Here is a 22,451-nt window from a genome sequence, read left to right as displayed (position 1 = left end):
ACATCCCTTTGCATGGCATCAATAATAAAATTATATTTCCAAACTATTAAACTCATTCCAAAACATTAAACAAGATGTAATCATGATCATATGGGCAAAAACAAGAAGCATGTGCTTTGATACCAAGCGAAGCAGAATTCCCACAAGCCCGGATATTTGCTCATCTTACAACCCATGTCAAATTGTTATGACTGCACATCTACATCGCTGAGGAGTCTATTAGAATCTTCTAAACTAATTTCACACATTAAGATAAGGAGATCAAGATGGTTGCTCTAATAAATCGTTAAGAGAGATGAGAGTCTTTGTTTTGTACGCCCACTTTTTCACACTCATAAAATTAACGTATGTAAAAGTCTCATTTAAGATTTCTAAAGGGGTGATTAATCAACTTCCATAAAATTAAATGTTAGTGGTGGGGAGTTAATTAACTGCTTCTAACTTTCCACCCATGTGAAAACTATATTGGTCATGGGGTGCCCATTACTAAGTATTACCATAACATATCATTCAATTTGGTCCATTCTCACCATATTTATGGTACAAACCTTCTAAAATGTCTATAACCTATAAATAAAGTTTAAGTAATGCTATATACAGTCGTTGAGTGCACAAGTACCGTACAGTTGTTTTGAAAAAAAGTGGAGTTCACTATTAAAAAATTTATTTATTTTTCATGTGGGTCCTGTATTTATTCTTTTTTTTTTTAAATGATTGTGTGACGATTGTATATTCATGACTGCAACTATCATTTCTCATAAAGTTGTAAATGACTATTTTATCGCAGAGTTTTAATGAAGTAACAAAATATTATTACATCTATTTTAATAATTGAGTTAGTTCCAAAATATTTAAGTTTTGAGAAATTAAGCCCTTAATTGTGAAGATCGCTTTGTGGTTAGTAAAGCAAGAGTCCTGATCGCTAAGATGTTAGGTCGAATTGGAAACACAATTGTTCTCAAGTATTATTAGATATTTTCTTTCCAAACATTACTTAAATATGTTTTCTTTTTAATTTCAAATTTTTAGATTTTAAAATTTTCATCTAATCAATTTTTTCTAAACTCACAAATAAAATCCAAACTTTCAAACACAACTTTCTCAAGATGTGTATACTCCGAATATCATTTCTGAATCTTAAAAAAGTCCACACAAGAGCACTGACCTGGCAACACCAAATACTAGCTCCTCGGTAGGTAAAACGTTCGAACACTCTCCCCATTCGCTTTCCAATTACTCTATTCCGTGGATCTAACTCCTACGCTATCTCCCTCCATGGTTCCTTTGCTTTCACTCTCTCAGACGTAGAAGGCAACCATAGATTGATGCACACAGCTTGCTTCAGCTACTACCTCAGTGGCTGAAACCCTTCTAATCCAATCCACCAACACCAAATCAAAGCTTTGTTTCTACAAAAGGCTTGAGGGGTGTTGGGAAGCTCCACAGGTCTTCATTGTCAGAACCAGGCAAAGCTCAGTGTCAACTTTTGAAGCATGAAACAGTTGCACAAGCAATCCATCGGGAACCACAGACGAGACGAAGAGATCCCCATGGGCCCAACCTCACAATACTTTCCCAAAACCATAAAACACCCCAGATCCATCAACTACCTCCTCGGAGAATAGAGCCTTATGTTCATCCTTGTTGAGATTTTTATTGGTTCCATGTTTTTCATTCTCCAGCCAACGATGTCCAGCTTCGGCCCCTCCGAGCCCAACTCCTCATCCTCCTCCATTTCGCGCCACTTTTCTGACGAACTTGCCCATCGCGAGCAGGTCTCTTACTCCGTTCCATATCCCACGCATCACGGCAAGGTCGGGCGAGTCCCAGCCGGGCTCCCACAGAAGAGATCTAGGATTGTGGTCACTGGTGGTGTCGGATTCGTCAGTAACCACCTTGTCGAAAAGCTTCTAGACAGAGGTGACGATGTGATTGTAATCGATAATTTCTTCACCGGGAGGAAGGAGAATTTAGTTCACCGGTTTGGGAACCCGAGGTTCGAGCTAATCCGCCACGACTTCATGGAGTCGATACTCCTTGAGGTGGATCAGATCTACCACTTGGCTTGCCCGGCCTCCCCCGTTCATTATAAGTACAATCCCGTCAAGACCATCATATCCTTCTCAAGTTTCTTCACTTTTTGCTTTGATTTTTCGATAGATTCAGTTGGGAATTTGATAGAACAATGAAAAAATGCAATTGGGATTGTTTATTTATTGAATTTCAAGTGTTTTGAGGCCCTTGACTGTTATTACAAGACTAATGTGATGGGTACCCTGAATATGTTGGGTCTAGCAAAGAGAATTGGAGCAAGGTGTTTGCTTACGAGCACGAGTGAGGTTTATGGCGACCCACTTGAGCATCCCCAGAAAGAAACGTATTGGGGAAACGTGAATCCGATAGGTGAGATGGTAGTTAAATAATTTTGTGAAGTCTTTATGATAGATCATTGTTGTTGATGTTTAGTTCATGACGCATTGGTGTTGTTTGCGTGTCTAATGTACATTGACAATAATTAGGTCAGAGGAGCTGCTATGATGAAGGAAAGCGGACAGCGAAAACCTTAGCAATGGATTATCATTGAGGTGCAGATGTTGAGGTAACTAATTCTGAGATTTACGAATACACTAGCTACACAACTAGGTATTAAGTAAGAAGACGCTACTATTTTATGATTTTAATTGTATTACTCAGTATACCAACCTAGATCTTTTCCGTTATCTTTTATATGAAGTTAAAAGAATACATGCACTTGTAATCATATGCAACACGGCCCAATTGGAATAATAAGAAACTCTCCAGGGCTCAAGAGATCAAACTTTGAATGACCGTGCCCATACTTATAAGTGAATGTATTAATATCAACTTAAATATCCTTTTGTTTGCCTTTAGCTGATTCTCCATAGACATTTGTTTATGCAATATAGTTTTGAAGCTTACCATCCTTGGTCTGTATCATTATCAAAAAAGTTTCCTTGAAACTCTTATTTTGGAAGATTTATCAGGAATTTTAGGAACCAATTGGCCAGTGCCTGGTTTTAATTTTTAGGACTTTTTTCTAGATGCATGTGTTTCTAAAGTTTTGGTGTCAGTTACAAAATCGAAAACAAAAAGCACACTCACACGATGCATGCACACACACTCTGGGGCAAATATGTTTTTCCCCTGCTATTTGTCCCACAAGAAGAGGTATCTTGACATATCTATTTTGCAGCATATTGTTATCCTATTCTAGTGTTTGTATCAACATCTATGATTTATAAGCTTTGCAATGACTCAAAGAATAGCACAAACCACCTCTGATCTTGTACTCCAAAAGGACAAGTCGATGTTGCAAATGGAGCTCATGAAATAGTAATAAAGCCCAGTTCCACCTTGTAAAGAACCATTGTTGCTTCATATGCAGTACACCTTTATCATATTCATTGACGTCTATCATAGATCTCCCACCCTATGTGGGAATTTGTGAGGAATTACAATCTCTCCCACTCAAATTTTTGATGTCATCTTCAAGAGTCCACATGGAACTGAGTGACCAATACCACATGGTGTTACTAGATTGGTTGTGATACCATTTGTAATGATCCAAGGAAAAGCCCAAGTCATATATAGATTTATACTCCAAAAGAACTAGTCAATATTGAATCCAAACTCTTTTATAATAATTATATAGCACAGTTGAACCAAGAAGGAACCAATGTGAGACTTGATATGCAATGCACCTTTATCATATGAGAAAACCTTAGCACCGGTCCATCCAATATTACTCAATTAACAGCCCACCAATAATTAAGTGACACATAGGCATCCCACCACAATTATCATGGAGATGTTGTGCATCTCAGCCCCCACTAGTTTCTCCCTTTGCACTCTCTCTCCCTTTACAAAAAAGCTCATCTCCCACCACTCCGGCAGTGACTCCTCCAGTTTCTGCTCCTTCTCCTCAAGCAGCTGCTCCATCTCCGACTGTAGTTAAATCTCCTACGTCGTTGTATCCAAGGTGCTCGATGATGCGCATGTGGCCCACCAATTCCAGTCCGGCATCGGGAACATGAATAGGAGGCCAATCTAGCGTCAAGAACCCTAGGATTGAAGGGTGCATTGGAGGAGGTGAAATCTCAAAATGAAGGAGTCAGATACAAGAATATGGAGAACAGAGTGTGTTTTTCCCAAACGGTTCGAGGCTTCTTCATGTTCACATACAAATAAAACAAATACAATATCAAGGGTTTTTGCTGCTTGGAATTGCACGAGAGCAAAATCTAGAAAATTCGCGCTAGAAAATGGGAGACCCGGAAAATTTCTCTGTTCTCTATTTTGATGGATTGAAGTATTAGGGTTTATGTTGGAGGTATGAAGGTTGGTTGTTTGTATCAAGGAAAATGATGATGGAAACGCAGAAGAGCTGCGCGATGGAGAACATGGTGTGCATACAAGGTGTTTGCTAAAATGTAGAAGAGAAAATCACAAGTGTATTGTGTAAATATCAAGATTTTCATATGCTATTTATGGTTATGGAGTCAAAGCCTTGGTTCCTATATATGGAAAGATATTTAGTTTCCAAACCCTAGAGGTTTCCCATTGCTGACCTTCGTAACAATTGGGGTGTTTTCATCTTGAACAAACTCAAGAAGCAAATAGCATTCTTGTTCCTCTTGGTTTTTTGGTCTCACATTTTAGGAGTATGGGGATGGTAATACCTCGTGTGGTCGATTTTTTTTTTCTTTCCTTTTAGTTGATCTTCGTAATAATTTGGGTTGTTTTCATGTTGAACAAATTCAAGAAGCAAATAGCATTATTCTTCCTCTTTTTTTTCTTGGTCTCGAATTTTAGGCGTATGGGGACGGGTAATACCTCTCGTGGTAGATATTTTTTTTTCTTTCCTTCATCAATTTTTTTGTAATGCATACCCGTAAGCGAATATGTATGGCTTTGAAAATGATACAAGCTTTGCCAACGAAGAGATCTGTGCTGAGAGGGGGAGATCTGTTACTTTTTGGTCGAAGAAGAGATTTGAGATGAGGAGAAAGGAGTGTGAGAGTTGAAGGTAGGCAACGGACGGTCGGTCGGCATCAGACGGACATGGTGGCGGTGGAACTGACTTCGCTCTTAGGCGGCGGCGTGGTGGCGGTGGAGCAAATGAATTTCTGACAGAAGAGATGAAAGGGAGGGGCTCGTGGGTGAAACGTCTCTCTTCTATTGTGTGTGGTTGAGACTATTGATGCTTTTATGTGATTTCTGAAGTGGCAGCAGTGCAAAGGAAGGCTGCTATACTTCAAAAAACAGCCCGACCACTTAGAAGCAGGACTGTGGGACATCAGAGATTGACCTCAACTACTGTGGGTTGAGATGAAAAGGAATTTGGATTGGCCTCTCTAAGCCTTGTGAAGTTCACTGTTTTTCTGATTTTGGCTGCATCATATATTTTATGGTTGAGTTGCAACTATGTGTCAAGACACGAACTTAGATCTGCTCTAGTATCTGCACGCTTTGCAGGTCCTTCATACTGACCCAAGTTATAAAATAATGCAATTAAAAGTGAGATATGATTTCCTTCTAATATTCTATTTCACTTATAAAAAAAATAAAAAATTCTAGTTCAGCTCTAAATATGTTGTCATTCCTGCCATTTCACTACACTTGTAAATAGATGATTGACCTGCTGGTACTGATGGTAGGCTTAACCTTTACAGGTTCGTATTGCTCGCATTTTTAACACATACGGCCCTCGTATGTGTTTAGATGATGGACGTATTGTTAGCAACTTCGTTGCTCAGGTTGTAAACTCAACTCATATCTTTTGGTTTTCTTACATGTTCATTAAAAAAATACTAGAAATGGAAAAGTCCCGAAGAAGATTATTGTTGAATAGTTTTCTAACTATAAGGGTTATCTTCAGTAGGCAATACGCAAACAGCCATTAACAGTATATGGGGACGGAAAGCAAACCCGAAGCTTCCAATATGTCTCTGATCTGGTAGGGAGCTTTATGTCTCGTGTTATTTTAAAAATGGTTTCAAAGTTTTCTTGAGAAATAATTTTAATCTTCATATTTGCACCTAATTGAAGTCTCAGAAAGAGTTCAAGCTACGCTGCCCTGTGAAAAGCTTCTCTTTAATGCCAATTTCTAGAATCTTTCAAGTCTAGAGCAGAACTCTAGTCACTATTCATGGATCTTATCAGTTTGGCATCCTAACTAAGCTATATACGGTGTGTGGAAAGTGGTTAAGAAAAAAGCTTGGTCAGAAAAAAGCTGACAAGACCCATACTATTCAAGTCGGGTTGGGTTGGGTTCGAAATTTTTTGTTTTTCAGTTTTTAAAGATCAGCTGGTTTATCATTTCCTTGAATTATGACACAGCATTCATCACCATTTAGGGTAGGTTTGGATAGTGAGAATTGTTGAAAAGTGTTGAGAATATTTATGAATAGTTATGAGTAGAAATTAAAGTGAGTTTGTGGGTCCCATTGAGAGTATTTAAAGTTGTTTGGACGTGTGAAGTATGTTGAGTTGTTGACTTTTGAATAGGTAGTTGAAAAATATATGGGTCCCATAAATATTATAGTGATTTTATTTTTAGTAATAAATATTATAATGATTTTATTATAGTGATTTTTTAATATTATTAAATATTGTAGTGATTTTATTTTACTTTTATATATAATAATGATAAATATTATAATGATTTTATTTTTAATTTATATATAATAGTGATAAATATTATAATGATTTTATTTATATATATATAATAGTGATAAATATTATAGTAATGTTATTTTTTATTTATATATTATAGTGATTTTATTTTTAATTTATATATAATAGTGATAAATATTATAGTATTTTATTTTTTATTTATATATAATAGTGATTTTATTTTTAATTTATATATTTTAGTGATTTTATTTTTTATTTATATATTATAATAATTTTATTTTTTAATTATAGATTATTTATATATTATAATGATTTTATTTTTTATTTATAGATTATAGCGATTTTATTTTTTATTTATATATTATAATGATTTTATTTTTTATTTATATTTAATAGTGATAAATATTATAGTGATTTTATTTTTAAATTATATATTATAAGAATTTTATTTTTTATTTATATATTATAGTGATTTTATTTTTTATTTATATATTATATCGATTTTATTTTTTATTTATATATTATAGCGACTTTATTTTTTATTTATATATTATAGCGACTTTATTTTTTATTTATATTTAATAGTGATAAATATTATAGTGATTTTATTTTTTATTTATATATTATAGTAATAAGTATTATAGAATATTTGTGAATAATTATGAGTAGAGATTGAAGTGGATTTGTGGGTCGTATTAAGAATATTTTAAATTGTTTGAGATGTGAAGTATTTTCAAAATTACGAAAATATTTAAAAAGTATCGAGAGTAATTTGGCTACCAAACATACCCTTAGACTTTTGGGTTGACGATTTTAGAGAAACTGTATGGTAGGACAGAATTGGACAGCTGAGGTACAGTTTCCAAGCTCTGTTCATGCCTTCCTGAGCTTCCCTTTGATCCTCAGACAAACTGAACCAAAGAAAAACATAATATTTCAGCTTCAACTTCAAGAGCATTTCTAGGTTTCAGATCTTGCTTTAAAAAATACTAGAGATAACTCCATCCAAATTAACATTGCAAATAAAGCATATACCGAGAGGTCATCCTCTCATTTCTTCTTCTTCCTGTCTTTATTTTATTTTTATTTCCTCGCATGACTAAGAGGAAATTTCATCAATCCAAGAATTCAAAAATACGTAAGGAAGAAAACAGATGAACAAAGGACTACTCACCCAGACTTTAAAGGCAAAGAAGTGATGGGTAAGGGATGCAAATCCCAATCTTTCTCTATGCTCGGAAACCGACCCCATCTTGTCCTCGCTCACACCTCCATTGAAGAAGCTAGAAATCTCCTTCTCTGCTCTGATTACACACAACCCAGCTAGTTCAGATGGCAAAGCACTCCCTTTACCGTTGTTTATACACTCGGTGAAGCTCCGAAGCACGTCGATAGCGCAAAATCCGACAAGCACGTGTTTTTCCCACTCTTTTTGAGTAATACCTGGCCGATCCTTTTGGAATTCTCGTCCCCAAAAACCTCCAAGCTGAAACTACGCCTCCTCGGGTCCGAATCCGTCAAAAGTAACGCTGTTTGCTACTGACCATGAACGATTTGGTGATGCAAGTGAAATTTATCGGGGTGGCGGAGAACGCCACTGGCTAGGGTTTCTGCAGGCAGTGGGTGAGAAGAGAATCGGTTTCGTCGGTTTCGACTAAACACAACCCGCCTATTATATGTTGACCCGATGAACCCGTTTTTGTTCGGGTTGGGCGGATTGGTTAGTCGAACGGATCGGACCCAAAGCCATTTATGCACAGCCTTACCTTTGAGTAGTGAATAAAATAGCGGAGAGAGAGAGAGAGAGAGAGGTTTATGGCTATGCCATACAAAATGGCAGTCACTAACAGAATTACAGTGGTACCCAGCTGAGCATAACCTTTTTGCTGGGATGCTCTTGGGTTTAGACATTAAAGAATAATGCTTTTTCTCATCCGAACTCTTTTTATCTCTTTTTTTTATATCAAATTAAATGATTGAGCGTTGCTATTCATAAGCTCATACACCACACATCAAAATTTTTTTATATTTTTAAAATTTTTTTAAAGTTTTTTTTGGTTTTATTATTCTTAAAATAATTGAATTATTCTACTCATAATCCATATACCACACATTTGGTAAGAGAATAAAATTAAAAAAATCATAAAAAGGATGGTGTGTGGTGTATGAGGCTTAGAAATAGAATTTTTCTAAATGATTAGATGATGAAAAGATAATAGTTAAAATAATGAGGAATATCATTTTTCTTTTGTAGAAATGATGGAAAAGCTATAGAGAGAAAAAGAAAGGTAAAGAAAGAATGTCGATTGTTAGGAGCAAGGATTATTTTAGAGTAATGATATACACATAACACATTGAATAATCTATTTAATAATAATATTATAAAATGAAAATATTTTTATAAAATTATGTTATTTTTATAAGATGTTTTATAAAAATATTTCTAATTTAAAATATAATTATATAAAATATTATGTATAAATCATTTTCTTTCCTTTTATGCCGAAGTGAAAGGTGGTAGATGGGCTTTAGATGGAGCCCTCATCCCTTTCGGTCTTGCTACCAACTTTCAAACAAACAATGGTAGGGTAGTTTTTCTCTGCACTCGTTTCCTCTCCTACCTTCCATTCATCCACTCGTCTACCATCCAGAGTGATAATGTAAAGTCTGCATTCCAAGATACGTAAGCACTAAGACAATACAAAAGTATTATCTTTAGGAGTGGTTTGTATTCAGAAATGAGTTGAGATGGTTTGTAAATAGTAGAATAAAAATTGAATTATTTATTATATTTTGTGTAAAAATCTAAAAAAATTATAATGATAAGATGAGATGAATTGAGGTAGATTTTGAATACAACCGAATTAACCTTAGGGTTGCTATATCATCACTCTGATCAGCTTGCACCTTGCTTGGAATACGGAACCTTGATATTTCTCCAAAGCTTTTCCTTACCCAAATCAAAGAAATATTATTGTTTGTTTCTTTATTTGCTTTTCAGCTTTTTTTTATTAGTGCACATGGAGCAAGATACTTTCTCTTGGGAGACCTTCCTCTTACATTATTATAATCTCCTAATATTTTTATCCGGATTATAAGGCCGACAGAGAGATATATAGGACGTCACATCTCTACAAATTGTATTGACTATTTAATGTTGTTCGAAAGTCTTATATACACACAATAATAAATATCAAAAATCAAATCTTGGGACACTTAATTATTTGAAAGAGTAAAAATCTAGCTAGGTCCATCTATCTTGGCAATTTTTTTTCTATAACTCATATATCTAAGATTTCCACTCGCTGAAGGTCACGTGTTCATCTGTAGCAATTGATCTATAAGAGCTAAGAGTAATGTTACATGCAAGTAGTCTGCACAAGCATTGTACAATTACTTTAAAAAAAGTGAAGTCTACTATTAAAAATTTATTATTTTTTCATGTGAGTCTCATATTTATTTATTTATTTTAAAATAATTGTATGGCGCTTGCACACTCACGACTGCAACTATCATTTCTCAAGAGGTAAATGCATTGAACCCTAAAATGACAAGCTGCATGCTTACCAAATTAAAGATCAATTAAAGAGATATTTTGGGAGATTGATTAGAAACCAATAAACACAGTTGGGACAATGACAAACAAAAGAAGCAAAGATCCTATCAGTAGAAGAAGAATATGAAAATGGGAAAAGGAAGCAAATTTGTGGACGAACATGTACACCTCAGGGACCCCAATATTCTTCCACTATCAAAAGCTCCACTCTTTTCAATCTATATATTGACAAGTAAGATGGGTTGTGAGAGTGATTGTGATAAATGAATGAATAGGGAAAAATATGGAATCGTTCGAGGTTGGCATTCTTTAATTTGTGGGAGAGGGGGCTAGCTATGTGATAAATGCAAAGGAAGAAAGTGAAAAGAAGAGCAGCAAGAAAGCAATAGAAGCATCTGATTCTATAAAGTTGAATGGATGGGTAGAGAAAGAAAGTGGCTTTGCGTCTCATCTATCATCATCATGAAGATATATTCCAGTTGATTTATCAATTGGCGGTGGCAGCATTTGTTCCATTAGAATCTAAATTATGCTGCAGCATGATTGCTCTTAAAAGAGCGGATGATATCGTTAGTGCTCACTTATGATGAACGAATACCGTGATAAGAATTTCAAGCATTTCGAGAGTTACAATTTTTCTTACAAAATCCCAAACCAAATTGCAAACATCCTTGATCTAGTATTGTAGAACCTAACTTATAAGAGCACTAATATTAGTTTCTCTATATGCATATGCAAAATCACATCTTTTAGAGATTACTTTTGAAAAAAAAAAATCTCACATTGGAATATTCATTTTTGAGCCAAATTATTTTATTATTATTTATTTTTTTCTTTTAGATTTCTTTCTGCTAGTGTCGAGAGAGAGAGAGAGAGAGAGCAAGGAGAAATAAATGTTTCAAGAGAGGGTTTGTTTTTATTGGTGACGAGATAGAGAGTGGGAGTAGGAGAGAGAAAAAAATAGTAAATTAAGATTTTGTGAGTGAACAGTATATTTTCAAATTTGTATAAACATTATTCATAGTTATGCAAATTTTTGAATATTCATAATTCAATGCAGTCTAATTTAAGATACTATTATACAAATATATAGATGCATATGAAAATGCATAATCCAATAAGGTCATAAGCCGATCCAAAATGCAAATAACTTCAAAAGAAAAACTCGAAATCACTTAACTACCTTTGATAAGCCATATTAATGATCGCATGTGTAGGAAAAATAAAAGGAAGGAAAGTTTACATACATACATACATACATACATATATATATATGTATATGCTTTTTGGTCTCTCATGATTTTGATTTATTCTGTCATCCAATAAAAGGTAGAACTTAAGTTGTTTATGCAAAAAAACACAACATTATTGCTCAAGCATGCCCCAGTAACAAAAGAAGAAGGCGTTTGCTGGTTGAATAGCCGTTGCTGTGTCTCATCTGACTCTCCTGTCTTTGTTCAAACATTAAATATTTTTGTACAGTTTCTAATGAGTTTTTAAGAATTAAATATTAATTTATAGGGAATGCCCAACTGGTCAACAGAGCATACGTACGGAAACTGACAGTATTCAGTTGTATATAAATATTTTTCATGTTTTAAAACCAGAAAACTTCAACTAGAAAGTCTTCCTGGGGAAGGATGATTGTTATTTATATCTAGTTTGAATCCGATTGTCGAGGGAGATCGTGTGGTATGAGGTCATGCTTGGGTCAAACCTACTACCACCCTCCTACCGTGACAGTGTGTCAGGTCGCAGCTCAAACTGTCAAGGGAGATCGTGGTGTGTCAAGTCGTGCTCGAATAAGACCTGCTGCCACCCTCTTACCGTGGCAAAGTGTTAGGTCATGGCTTAGCCGTCCTACGGTACCTCTAGCAGCATGTAATTGCATGTTGAGTTCCATGACACGCATTGAATGCAACGTGTCTCGAGCCTGGCGTGCCCATGATCAGACACACCCAACCGCCTATGTCCAGCAGTGATAGTCTACAATGTATCTTATGGCAGGGCTTGGCAGTTCACCGAGTCCCCAGGCAATCACTACCTTATGGTGGGCTTCTTGGCGTGGCCGAGCTCAGTGCCAAAGCCTTTCCAGATGGAACTGTGGTCGTGGGCTCAATATGTGATTTCTCGATCTGGGCTTCTAGCCTGCTTTAGGTTTTCGTCTGAGGGGTCTGGAGTCTCTGTGGCTTGATCTCTTTAGGTCTGGATCCTCTCTCAAAAGGTCCCCCCCTCACAAGAACCCGCCTCACAAGAACATTCAATTAAAGTGTTGGATTTATAAAGTGAATTACAAAGAGAAAGCTAGAAACCAATATAATTTGACATGGTATGTCAAATTTAAAAAGTAATCATTTACTTAAATCTTATCATGTCAACTATATGAACTTACTAATATAAAAATTTTCGGAAATTATAAAATGTTCATATATATTGTAAACTTTTTTAGAGCTGTCTGTCTGTCCCTCTCCCCTCTCTAGAGTTCAAGCTTAAAAGCAGAACCAACTTGTGTTTGGATGAATAGAGCCATCTACTTTGGATAGAGTTTCTCTTTCTCAAATCATATATGCAGATTCCGTAAACCACTAGTTCTGCTACCTCTACACGATTATCGTTATCCAAAGATAAAGATGAAAGGCATAGATATCTTCTGCGCATCCCAAGCCTCAACAGACATATGTCTGAGCATGGAACAAGCCTCCTGCAGCTCCTCTTCCTCCACCATTCAACTCGGCGGCCGAGCCATCGACCGCCACAACCCCATCATTAGAGATTCAAGAAGATCAAGCCCCAAACCTCTCTCCACTGCTCCTTGCTCTTCTCACCCTCCCATCAATCCCAAACATTACCGGAAGTCCAAGAAAAGCTCTTCTTCTTCTTCAAAGCCTAACAGCCACCACAAGAAAAGCTCTACCACTAAGACAATTTGTACTGATCAAAAGAAGAAGAGTGTGGCTACGCCAGCTGAGGATCAAATCATCAACAAGAATTCTTCTCAGGCAACTGAAATTATAAGGAAGATTTGGGCTAAACAGGATGACTTAATCACTACTCCTGCTTCGTCTAGATATTTATTGAGCGACACTGCTTACTTCGATGGGTTGTCGGATTACGACCCGGTTTTGGCTTTGGCTCCGGTTGATGATGAAAAAAACAAGAAGAAGATCACTCAATCTACAAAAGAAGATGAATCTGCTGCTTCAAAACCTTCTTCGTCGTCCTCCCCAAAATCTCCTTCCTCTGACCAGGTTCGTTTGCAGTCTCTCTTTCATTTGGAAAGGCTAGCCTTTTAGCATGATCAGCAATATTCTTGAAACTTTTTTTTTTTTTCCTTAGATGTATTTCACAAGAAACCAGATTAATAAGGAAGAAAGATAAAGAGAAAAGAAGAAAAACTATAAACTTTTGCTTGTGGGGTTGTTTCTTTAATGCATTCCAAGTTAAACCAGAATCAACACAACCAACGATGTAGGTTTTTATTTTATACATGTTTTTAGTTCTTAAAGTACTTCAGATGATGAAAATGCTTAAGTACTGGACTATTTGTCAAATTCTTGAAACCAAGTTGACATGGTACTGGAAAATACAAGCCAGTTTTATGTGGAACCTGTTATGTTTTATGTATAGGTGGTGATGATTATCATGATTAGGATGATAATATAGCTTGTAGTGTTGTTGGTGACATTAATGAAATTGCTCGCAGGTTGTGGTCCTGAGGGTGTCACTGCACTGCAAAGGCTGTGAAGGAAAATTGAAGAAACATCTATCTAGAATGGAAGGTATGCTGCCTATAATTTTGTGCCGGTTACTTTTATTTAAAAGTGAAAATTTCTTAAAAAAAATTATATAAATTTTTTTTATAAATTAATGTAATTTTATGTGATCTATTATATTTATTTTTATTTTATATTAAAAATAATTTTATAATATGATATATTATATTAAATTATGTTAATTTATAAATTTATTTTTATTTAATTTTTATTTTAAGAAAATAAAGATATTAATTTGACAATTATTACTATACTGTTGTCCTTTCTCTGTCACATCTCCAGCTCTCGAGTGGTGGAGAATTCGCTGCAATTTACTATAATTTAGAGCAGGATAAATACAATATAGGAACTTTACAGAACTCTTTTAACATTTTTATATATGTGAGCAGGAGTGACGTCCTTCAACATAGACTTCAAAGCAAAAAAGGTGACAATCATGGGAGATGTGACCCCGTCGGCCGTCCTGGCAAGCGTCTCAAAGGTGAAACATGCACAGTTTTGGCCAGCTACAGTTTCATCACCTTCATCAGCTCCTGCAAATGGATCTAGTCATGTAGAAATCGAAAAGTAAATTTATAGAAATCGTACGTTAAAAATGATAAGATTCGGAAATTATGGCAAGGGTTGTGGGAGCATCAAATGTTTGATGTTAGTGTAAATGACAGGATTAGCATGGGTAGCAGAAATAGAATTGTGCCACTTGGTGGAAAGTAAAAGAAATTAAAGCAAATTAAGAAGTGGCTTCTGAGTCCTCATCTTTTCCAGTTATGCTCAGTGCCCGTAAGATTTTTAACTTTCTGTTTGTATAAAAAGAGGAGGATCTTTTGAGAATGATAACTGTTATAGATATAAAAAGATTACATAAAAATAAATTTATAAATTGATGTGGATTTACGTGATCTATAAAAATTACTTTATATTAAAAATAAGTTTATAATCTGATATACTGCATCAAATCATGTCAATTTATAGATTTACTTTTATGTAATCTCTTTATAGTTAAAATATTTTTCTTTAAGAATTGACATTAGTCTAGCTAAAGCCATATCCAAAATTTAGCTAAAAGAGCATGTTTTGCATAAAACTAAAATTATTCAAGATGTAACGCTCCATATTAGTCAAAATAATAATATAATATTATTTTTTTAATAATAATATTTTTAACTTTTTTTTATGTTTTACAACTACACTTACCATATGTTAATTAATAATCTAATTTTTAATTATTATTTCTCATCTATTATTTTTCATCTTCAAAAAACATAGAATTTGCAATGTACAATATAGAAGCAAAGGAACCTGAAAAATAAGGACAGAAATGTAGAGTTAAAAAAAAACAAACCCAAGGTTGTCATGGCAGACCAGATATGGAAAACTCTTTGTCACCACCACTTCAGCCCATTAATCCTAAGTTACCCATGCTTAGAACCTGCCCAAAGCAACCACACGTTAATGAAAGGGAGAAAACAAGGATCCAAACATGTGCAAGATCCTTAAATGACACAAACTAACTAACATTGAGTTGATGAGAATAGGAGCAATGCACAAAAACACTGGGCATTCGACATCCAGCAAAACAAAACCAGGAGCCATGCACAAAAACATAACTTATTATAGCCAACTACACAAATTAGAACTTAATATAGCCATGACGAAAAATCAGACACAAGTATAGTCATGCACAAAACCAGTACAAAATCATAACTTAATCTGGAAAAATCTAAACTTAGTATTTCCTGGTACATGCAAGTTGACCATACACAAAATCAAACGCAAGTTCTAGTTTGGAAAATAAATCCAAACCATACACCGACAACCCCACAATCCAAATACAAAACATCTTGGAAATTAAATCCAACCTACCAGTCCACAAAAGAATTTCCAAACTTAACAAACAGCTTGCAATGATTCTACTAGCAATGTTACCCACAATTCCAATAGTTTACAACCAGCCCACAAAAAAATATCTATCCATTTCTAGCATGCTATTGTTGAAATCAGATCACAATTTCAAAAGAATATCAGCCATTTCAAAAATAAAAAAAGATAAGATCTACTAGTAACTTCAAATCTGCCCAACAATTACACACCTCCATGAGATGTGGTTGGAGATTTCTCAAATGTACCTTCGAAACTATTCGTAGATGCCTCAAAAATTTCTCTCTGAATATTAAGGAAGTAGTCTTGAATCTTGAGATGCATGGCATTCATGCCAGCAAGATCCAATCTCATAATCTCCGCCTCGTAGCTTTTCTTCTCAAGTTCTAGTTATGCACATCTATCGCAATATGCCTTCATCACCGCTACTCTCCTCTCTACCATGCACAACCATCTATCCTCCCTCATTTGAACTAACGCCTTGTTGAACTCAGCATCATTAGATTCCCCGGACTTCCACTTCCTCAAGTTCTCTTTCTCAATTTTTTTGCCTAGAGGCCTCTCTCCAAGAACCTCCACGTTCTCCTCCGCAGCGTCATTGGCAGCTTGACTTGAATGCCCATTGGCTGGATGTTTATCGTGTGGCCTTTTCCTCGTATTCAGTGTCATCATGTGTTGCTGTCATTTGGATTGGTGTCTCAAAAGACACCAACAGTGCTCCATTGTGAAGTCTGCGTTCTCCATCTCTTAGTAAATAAGTTTTGTCTTTTCAATCTGAAAAGGTAAAAGAATATTGTTAGTTCATAAATCTAAGCTACATAATTGAATAATTAAAGGAAAACGTACATACATTGTCTTGCTCCATCGCACCACTCAGGTGCAATGATTCTACCTGTGCTACAAATACACAAAACTTATTTGTGTATTTCTAAATCATGGACTAACAATTGATCAATGACCCTACAAAATGGTTCACATGGTTTGGTTTTTAATACTGGTGAGAAAAATCTGAAATTTTGTTCCACATTTAAGTTTTTATCAGTACCCTGTATGACATCAATTCTAATGTTGAGCCAAGCAGAGACTACAAGAAGGTTATCCTCCTCTACAGTGAAAGATACACGTCTTTGAACTTTTTTTCACTGTGACCTATTTTCACCTTTAAGGGGGTTGCTTAGACCACAACATGAAAATGTTCCGTGTGCGTTGGGGTGTTATTACAACCTTCTCCTCCACTTTGTAAGAAAGTGGTGAAGAATGGGTCATCATCGAATGATGTGTCCATCCTTTAAGAAATTGTTACTTTTAAGGAGTCAAACAACTTGAATATCAGCTGGACAGTTATTTATAAAATTGTCCAACCTCCAGTCATGAGCATGTAGTAATCATAATAAAATTGTCCAGCTAGAGAGTGAGCAATGATGAGTAGATTATACAAACACACAGATTATAGCAATTGGAGCAGCTATTTCCTATATAAGCACTATTATATAATATGTAAATAGGTACAGGAATGAGGAAAGAGGACAATTTTCAATATAAGCACTAATGTATAAGCACTAACATAAAGTCATTCAAGGCAATACTAACACTTCTTACTAACACGCAATGCTGTTGGAGAGTGTTGCATGATCACATAAATTTAATGACGATGAATGAAAGTTTATGAGAGAGCTATAAAGTATCCATGCTTTGTTATATCAAAAGTTTGGGGACTAAGAAATGATATGGCCATTATGTGGATAATTATGGGATTATATTTAATGAATATTGACCTATAAAGAAGTAAATAACAGCATGAGTTGAGGTAAAGACAGGAGAAACAATTTAGGAGCTACAGGTACAATGTGAAGGCTAATGAAGCTAAATGAGTTTATCCCAAAAGATGTTTGATTTATGAGTAAAATGTAAATTTGGCTCATGTAGTTGTCTTATAAAAATCTTCTTCTTTGTCTCTCTCTCTCTGAGTTATTGATAAGTAAGGATAAATTGCAAGATGTAGCTGAATTCATGGGGCCTTGCTTTGCTCAATTTTGCCTAATAAGTGCCTTTAATGTTGTATACACGAGAATATGCTTTATAAATACATTGGCAACTTGCATATGCTTCTAGGGTCTTTACTTGTTTCCTTAATATATGATTAGGATTGTAAATGCTCCCTTTATTTGTTTTCTGCTATGCATCTCCATAGTACTACCTATAGCAGACCACAGAGCATACAAATAACATAAATATTATGCCTCTTTTTTCACATGCATCATTGGTTTTTCATTCAAAATAAATCAGAGTTTGTCTCAATATCACTTAACACAGAACTAGAGCATACAGACCAAAATCAACCAATCATTAGAAATAGAAATCAACCAAAAATCAACCACCACAGATCATACCAATTCCAAAAATCAACCAAACATCAGAAATAGAAATCAAAAAAAAAAAACTCGTGGTCATTAATTTTACCCTTGTGAAGCACAATAGGTTTCAAATAGAGAGATGTAGTCTAGGGCTTTTCTTCTCAAGCCAAAACCACAATTTTCCTAGTGGTATCACGCCACGAATTTCTCTTGTAAACCTTTTGTTTTTGCTGCCAAGTGTTCCCCCGACTCCAACTGGAGCTGGAGTTCGACTCTAATCGGAGTTTGGAGCGTGGAGTCGGAGCTTAGAGCTTCAATCGGAGTTGGAGTAGGCTTTGCCCAACTTAGATTGGGCTTGGGCCCATAGCCCAATATTGAAGACCCAATCTAAAATTAATCCTTGTTTAAAAATCTTAAAAAAAAAGACAAAATAATGTAAAAAATAATTAAAAATTCTAAAATACTATGTGCAATGACTAAATCACGTACAATACAAAAATAGGTGATTTAATGTATGCAAAGTGCAAATGATAAATTTAAATTTTCAACTACAAATTTGCAATAAAGTTAAATTTACAGCACCAAAATATAAATAATAATCTAGATTTGATTTAAATAGCCCAGTTTCACATCAATCCTAACAATCCATACATTTGAGTTGATGACTCGATAGAAATCGTTGATTTCTTGCATTAAGTTTTACTGATCAAATGCACTATCGTCTCTTTAGTCATTTAACTATAGACTTCTAACCCATCAGCCAAATGATACTTGACATAAATAGAACACATTTACATTATGAGCTCACCTCCACCTCTAACTCTAACAAGTTTTGCATGATGGTATTAAATTTCTCACCAATAAAGGGGTTTGGGGTTCTCCATTCAACGGTGCTTCTGTCTCAGTCATCCACAATTAGTCTGGGATACACAGTTAGGTCTACAAAATCATATAAATTATAAATTAAATAATCATTTAAAATCATAAAATTACCTGATTCAACTTTATAGCTTCCGACATCAACGGTATCTACTCTAATGGGCATTAAACTTAACCAGTTCTGTGTGCAAATGAGAGCCTCGACAATGGTCAGAGACAATAAACTCCGATAAGCATTCAAGACACGACCTATGGTGTTAAACGCCAACTTAGATGCAACCTTAATGTTAGAAATGGCTAGTACATCCCTGACTATTCGGGAAATAACTGGAAAATTATCAGAATTCACCTTCCACCAAGTTAATATCTGAAATGTTTCACTATGTAAGGCCCAAGCGTTGTGAGGCCTGGACCAGTGCGTGAAGTGGCCCAGCCATTCTATTGTCTTGATGGCCTTCCGAACAACACCATTTAGGGAGGTTAGTGCCTTCTTCCTCAGCTCCCGTTTCTTTCTCCCTCTCTTTTCGCATTTCAGTTCCATTTTTTGTTTCTCCCGCAACTCTCTCTCTCCCACGTCTCTCATTTTCTTTCCGGTTTCATTTTATTTCTTGTTGTTGGCTTTACTTTGTGATTTCCGAATCTCATGCCCAAATCTCCTCATTTTCGGTTTTTCCCTTAAAATCAATTTTCACTTTGCCGCACCCCTCTAATACAACAGATCACTGGGTTCTCTCTCTCGCATCCCTCTAGTTTTATGGTTGGTGCTCTCTCTCTTCAAGCTCGACTCTTCTCTCCCTCTTGCACAGTGTTTCGTCTTCAGGTAAATCTCTCTCTTTGCTCTCTAGTCGACGCCTTCCCCTTAGTTTATTTCTCTGGTTTCATGCATTTCCGACTTCGAATTGTTCCAGGCAGTGCCGTTGTGTTCTTCCCCACTCTAAAATCCCTCATTGACGCTCATTTTCTTACAGTTCACTTTGTTTCACTTCCGTCCACATAGTGTTTAATCTCTTTACTGTGGTTTGACGTTGAACTCTGTTGAACGGGTAAGGAAAACCGTGAACCATTCTCTTTCATGGTGTAAATTGTGACTTTTAATTGTTTGAGCGTGGGAAGGATTGCTTTTGTTTATAGTCAGAGTTGATGGCTTTGTAATATGATGGTTGTGCTGTTGAAGAAGGATTTATAAATTTTGGGTTTTTGACGAGGTGGTGCGGTAAAGCAAATGGATACTCGGGTTGAGTAGGTACTGTTTTTGTGTTGTTGGGTTGGTATTTCGACCATTGAAGTAAGATTGATATTTTATTTTTATGTTTGACGTTGACCTTGGAGAGTGTTTTAGGATAACATCAAAGACCAGTACATGATTCCTGAGTTGGAATGCGGGCTGTCCAATGTTATTAAGTGGTTGACTTAGTGTGTTAATTGTGGGTTTTTCTTTAATTATTAGATGAGGTCATGCCAATTGTCATTTAATACTCGGTGTATATTTCTTTTATTTTATGAATAGGTGACGAAACTAATAGAGGTCATTTTCAAGGCTTAGATAATACGCTGCAAGAGTCAGGTAAGCGGGATTCCTATGCTAGGCTTTATACAAGTTAATAAGACTGAGGTTGATTTTATGAAAACTTACATATTTTGTGATGTGATGGGAACTTGTGAAAACAAATATCAACATCGGTCGCTTATCTGCATTATTCATGAAATCTGTGTGTGAAAGGAAAAATATATTCTGACATGCATGGTGTAGACATGAGCTAAATTCTATCATGTGGTTTTTGAAATCTGAAAAAGTGAGTGATATTGAGAATATGAAAAATTGTGCATTTATTTAGAAAGATGTTCTGGCTTATGTTGTCAGTGTGTGTAAACTGTCTGATTCTATTTTAGTACTCTGTATTATTTTGATATAACATCTGAAAACCTTTGGCATGGTGTACTGGTATTTGTATCTGACTCTATCTCTACTTTGCTCTGCTATGCTCTGTTATGCTCTGCTCTGTTTGGGTTGGTACCAACTTCTCTGTCTCTGAGTGCACCCACTTTGGAAACAAAGTGGTTTTATTGTGGTCTTTCCTGTGTGCACACTTGGGGCTCCGAGAAGAATAAAGGAAAAATTTCACCTATGTCTCTGTCTAGTTTGGCCACCGGGGTTAGCACAACCCTACCACGGGGGTGAAACATGGTCTCTGCTATGTGTGATGCTCTGTTTTGATCTGATGATGATACTCAATTTTTGTTATGCCAAAGTATTACGGGTTTTACTTGTCTTAAAACCATCGCTCTGTTACTTTTGAAAATATATTTTCATTTTGCATGACAACTCTGTAAAATATTTTGTTCTGCATTTTGCACTTTGCCAATGCTCATGTTTGCACGCTAGCATAAGTCTTCTGCTTACTGAGTTGTTGATAACTCACCTCCTATCATTATAATATTTTTCAAACGATGTGGAGAGTCCAACTGAGGACCTGGATTAGATTGGTGAACGGGTTTAAGCTGAGGAGATGATGTTAGAAGAAGGAATTTTGATGTTCTTTAGTTTTAACGTCTTTGAGATTTAATTATATCTTAGGTTTAGTAAGATTTATGAAGTTATTAGTTTGGTTTGTTATGACTACCGGGAGATTGTGGACTTCTTAGTTTATTTTGCTGCATTAATGACTTTGTGGAGTTTTCATTGTGGTTATATAAGATACATGAGATTGAGTTTTGCTAATAAAGTTTTGGAGTTTTATTTTAGTTGTGTTGGGAAACATGTTCTTAAGAAACAGGTAGTGAATCTCTAGACCAACCGGGTTTGGGGCGTTACACACTAGGTACCTCAACATATTTCATTAAATAACGCTCATGCTCAGACTTATACTGCATAATATTCCTCGATGCACAGTTTTGATGATACCGTCATAGCCGCAATAAATTTAAACTTTGTGCATGTGTTTCATCCTAGGAAAATGTCGAGCCGGTCGGGCATGAGGAGCTATCACCTTCGGTTGAAGACTTATCAATGTTGTTGTAATGGCTATATAAATAATCAATATCACATTTAAGCGATCTAATAAAGTAATCAGCGTCCTCATCATCTAGGATGTCCTTAATCCAATCTTCTACAATCGCCAACTTATATCGGGGGTCAAAAATTGCAGTCATAAATAACAATCTATTTATGTTCTTCACATTTCCCCAATGTTTATTATATTTGTATTTCATCCTCATAGCCATTGCAGTCAACGAACTCACACTACCAGTACAACTCTATTGCAAGTGGTCATAAAGCCCCCAGAACTCCTCGAAATACATGTTCGTAATAGGATATTTTATCCAAGATATCCGCAAAGTTATATCATAAAATAA

The 22,451-nt window shown here is 35.5% G+C and overlaps 1 protein-coding gene and 2 pseudogenes across 1 annotated transcript; all 3 read left to right on the top strand.

Moving 5' to 3' along the window:
- The first annotated feature begins 1,467 nt into the window (after positions 1–1,467).
- Positions 1,468–2,198, top strand: LOC109019555 (annotated as a pseudogene).
- LOC109019556 lies at positions 1,971–6,052 on the top strand (annotated as a pseudogene).
- A 6,622-nt stretch (positions 6,053–12,674) lies between these two features.
- LOC109019049 (protein SODIUM POTASSIUM ROOT DEFECTIVE 1-like) lies at positions 12,675–14,760 on the top strand. The gene is made up of 3 exons (XM_019001275.2): positions 12,675–13,461; positions 13,917–13,992; positions 14,376–14,760. The coding sequence occupies exons 1-3, from the start codon at positions 12,844–12,846 to the stop codon at positions 14,555–14,557; spliced, it is 876 nt and encodes a 291-aa protein (XP_018856820.1). The 5' UTR covers positions 12,675–12,843; the 3' UTR covers positions 14,558–14,760.
- The last annotated feature ends 7,691 nt before the right edge of the window (positions 14,761–22,451 follow it).

This window comes from Juglans regia, chromosome 4 (genome assembly GCF_001411555.2).
Source record: "Juglans regia cultivar Chandler chromosome 4, Walnut 2.0, whole genome shotgun sequence".
Classification (NCBI taxonomy): domain Eukaryota; kingdom Viridiplantae; phylum Streptophyta; class Magnoliopsida; order Fagales; family Juglandaceae; genus Juglans; species Juglans regia.
This window is presented reverse-complemented; position numbering and strand designations above follow the sequence as displayed.

Coding starts and splice junctions, on each gene's coding strand:
- LOC109019049 (XM_019001275.2), top strand. CDS start 12,844: ATGAAAGGCATAGATATCTTCTGCGCATCCCAAGCCTCAACAGACATA. Junction 13,462..13,916: donor AATCTCCTTCCTCTGACCAG/GTTCGTTTGCAG, acceptor AATTGCTCGCAG/GTTGTGGTCCTGAGGGTGTC. Junction 13,993..14,375: donor ACATCTATCTAGAATGGAAG/GTATGCTGCCTA, acceptor ATATGTGAGCAG/GAGTGACGTCCTTCAACATA.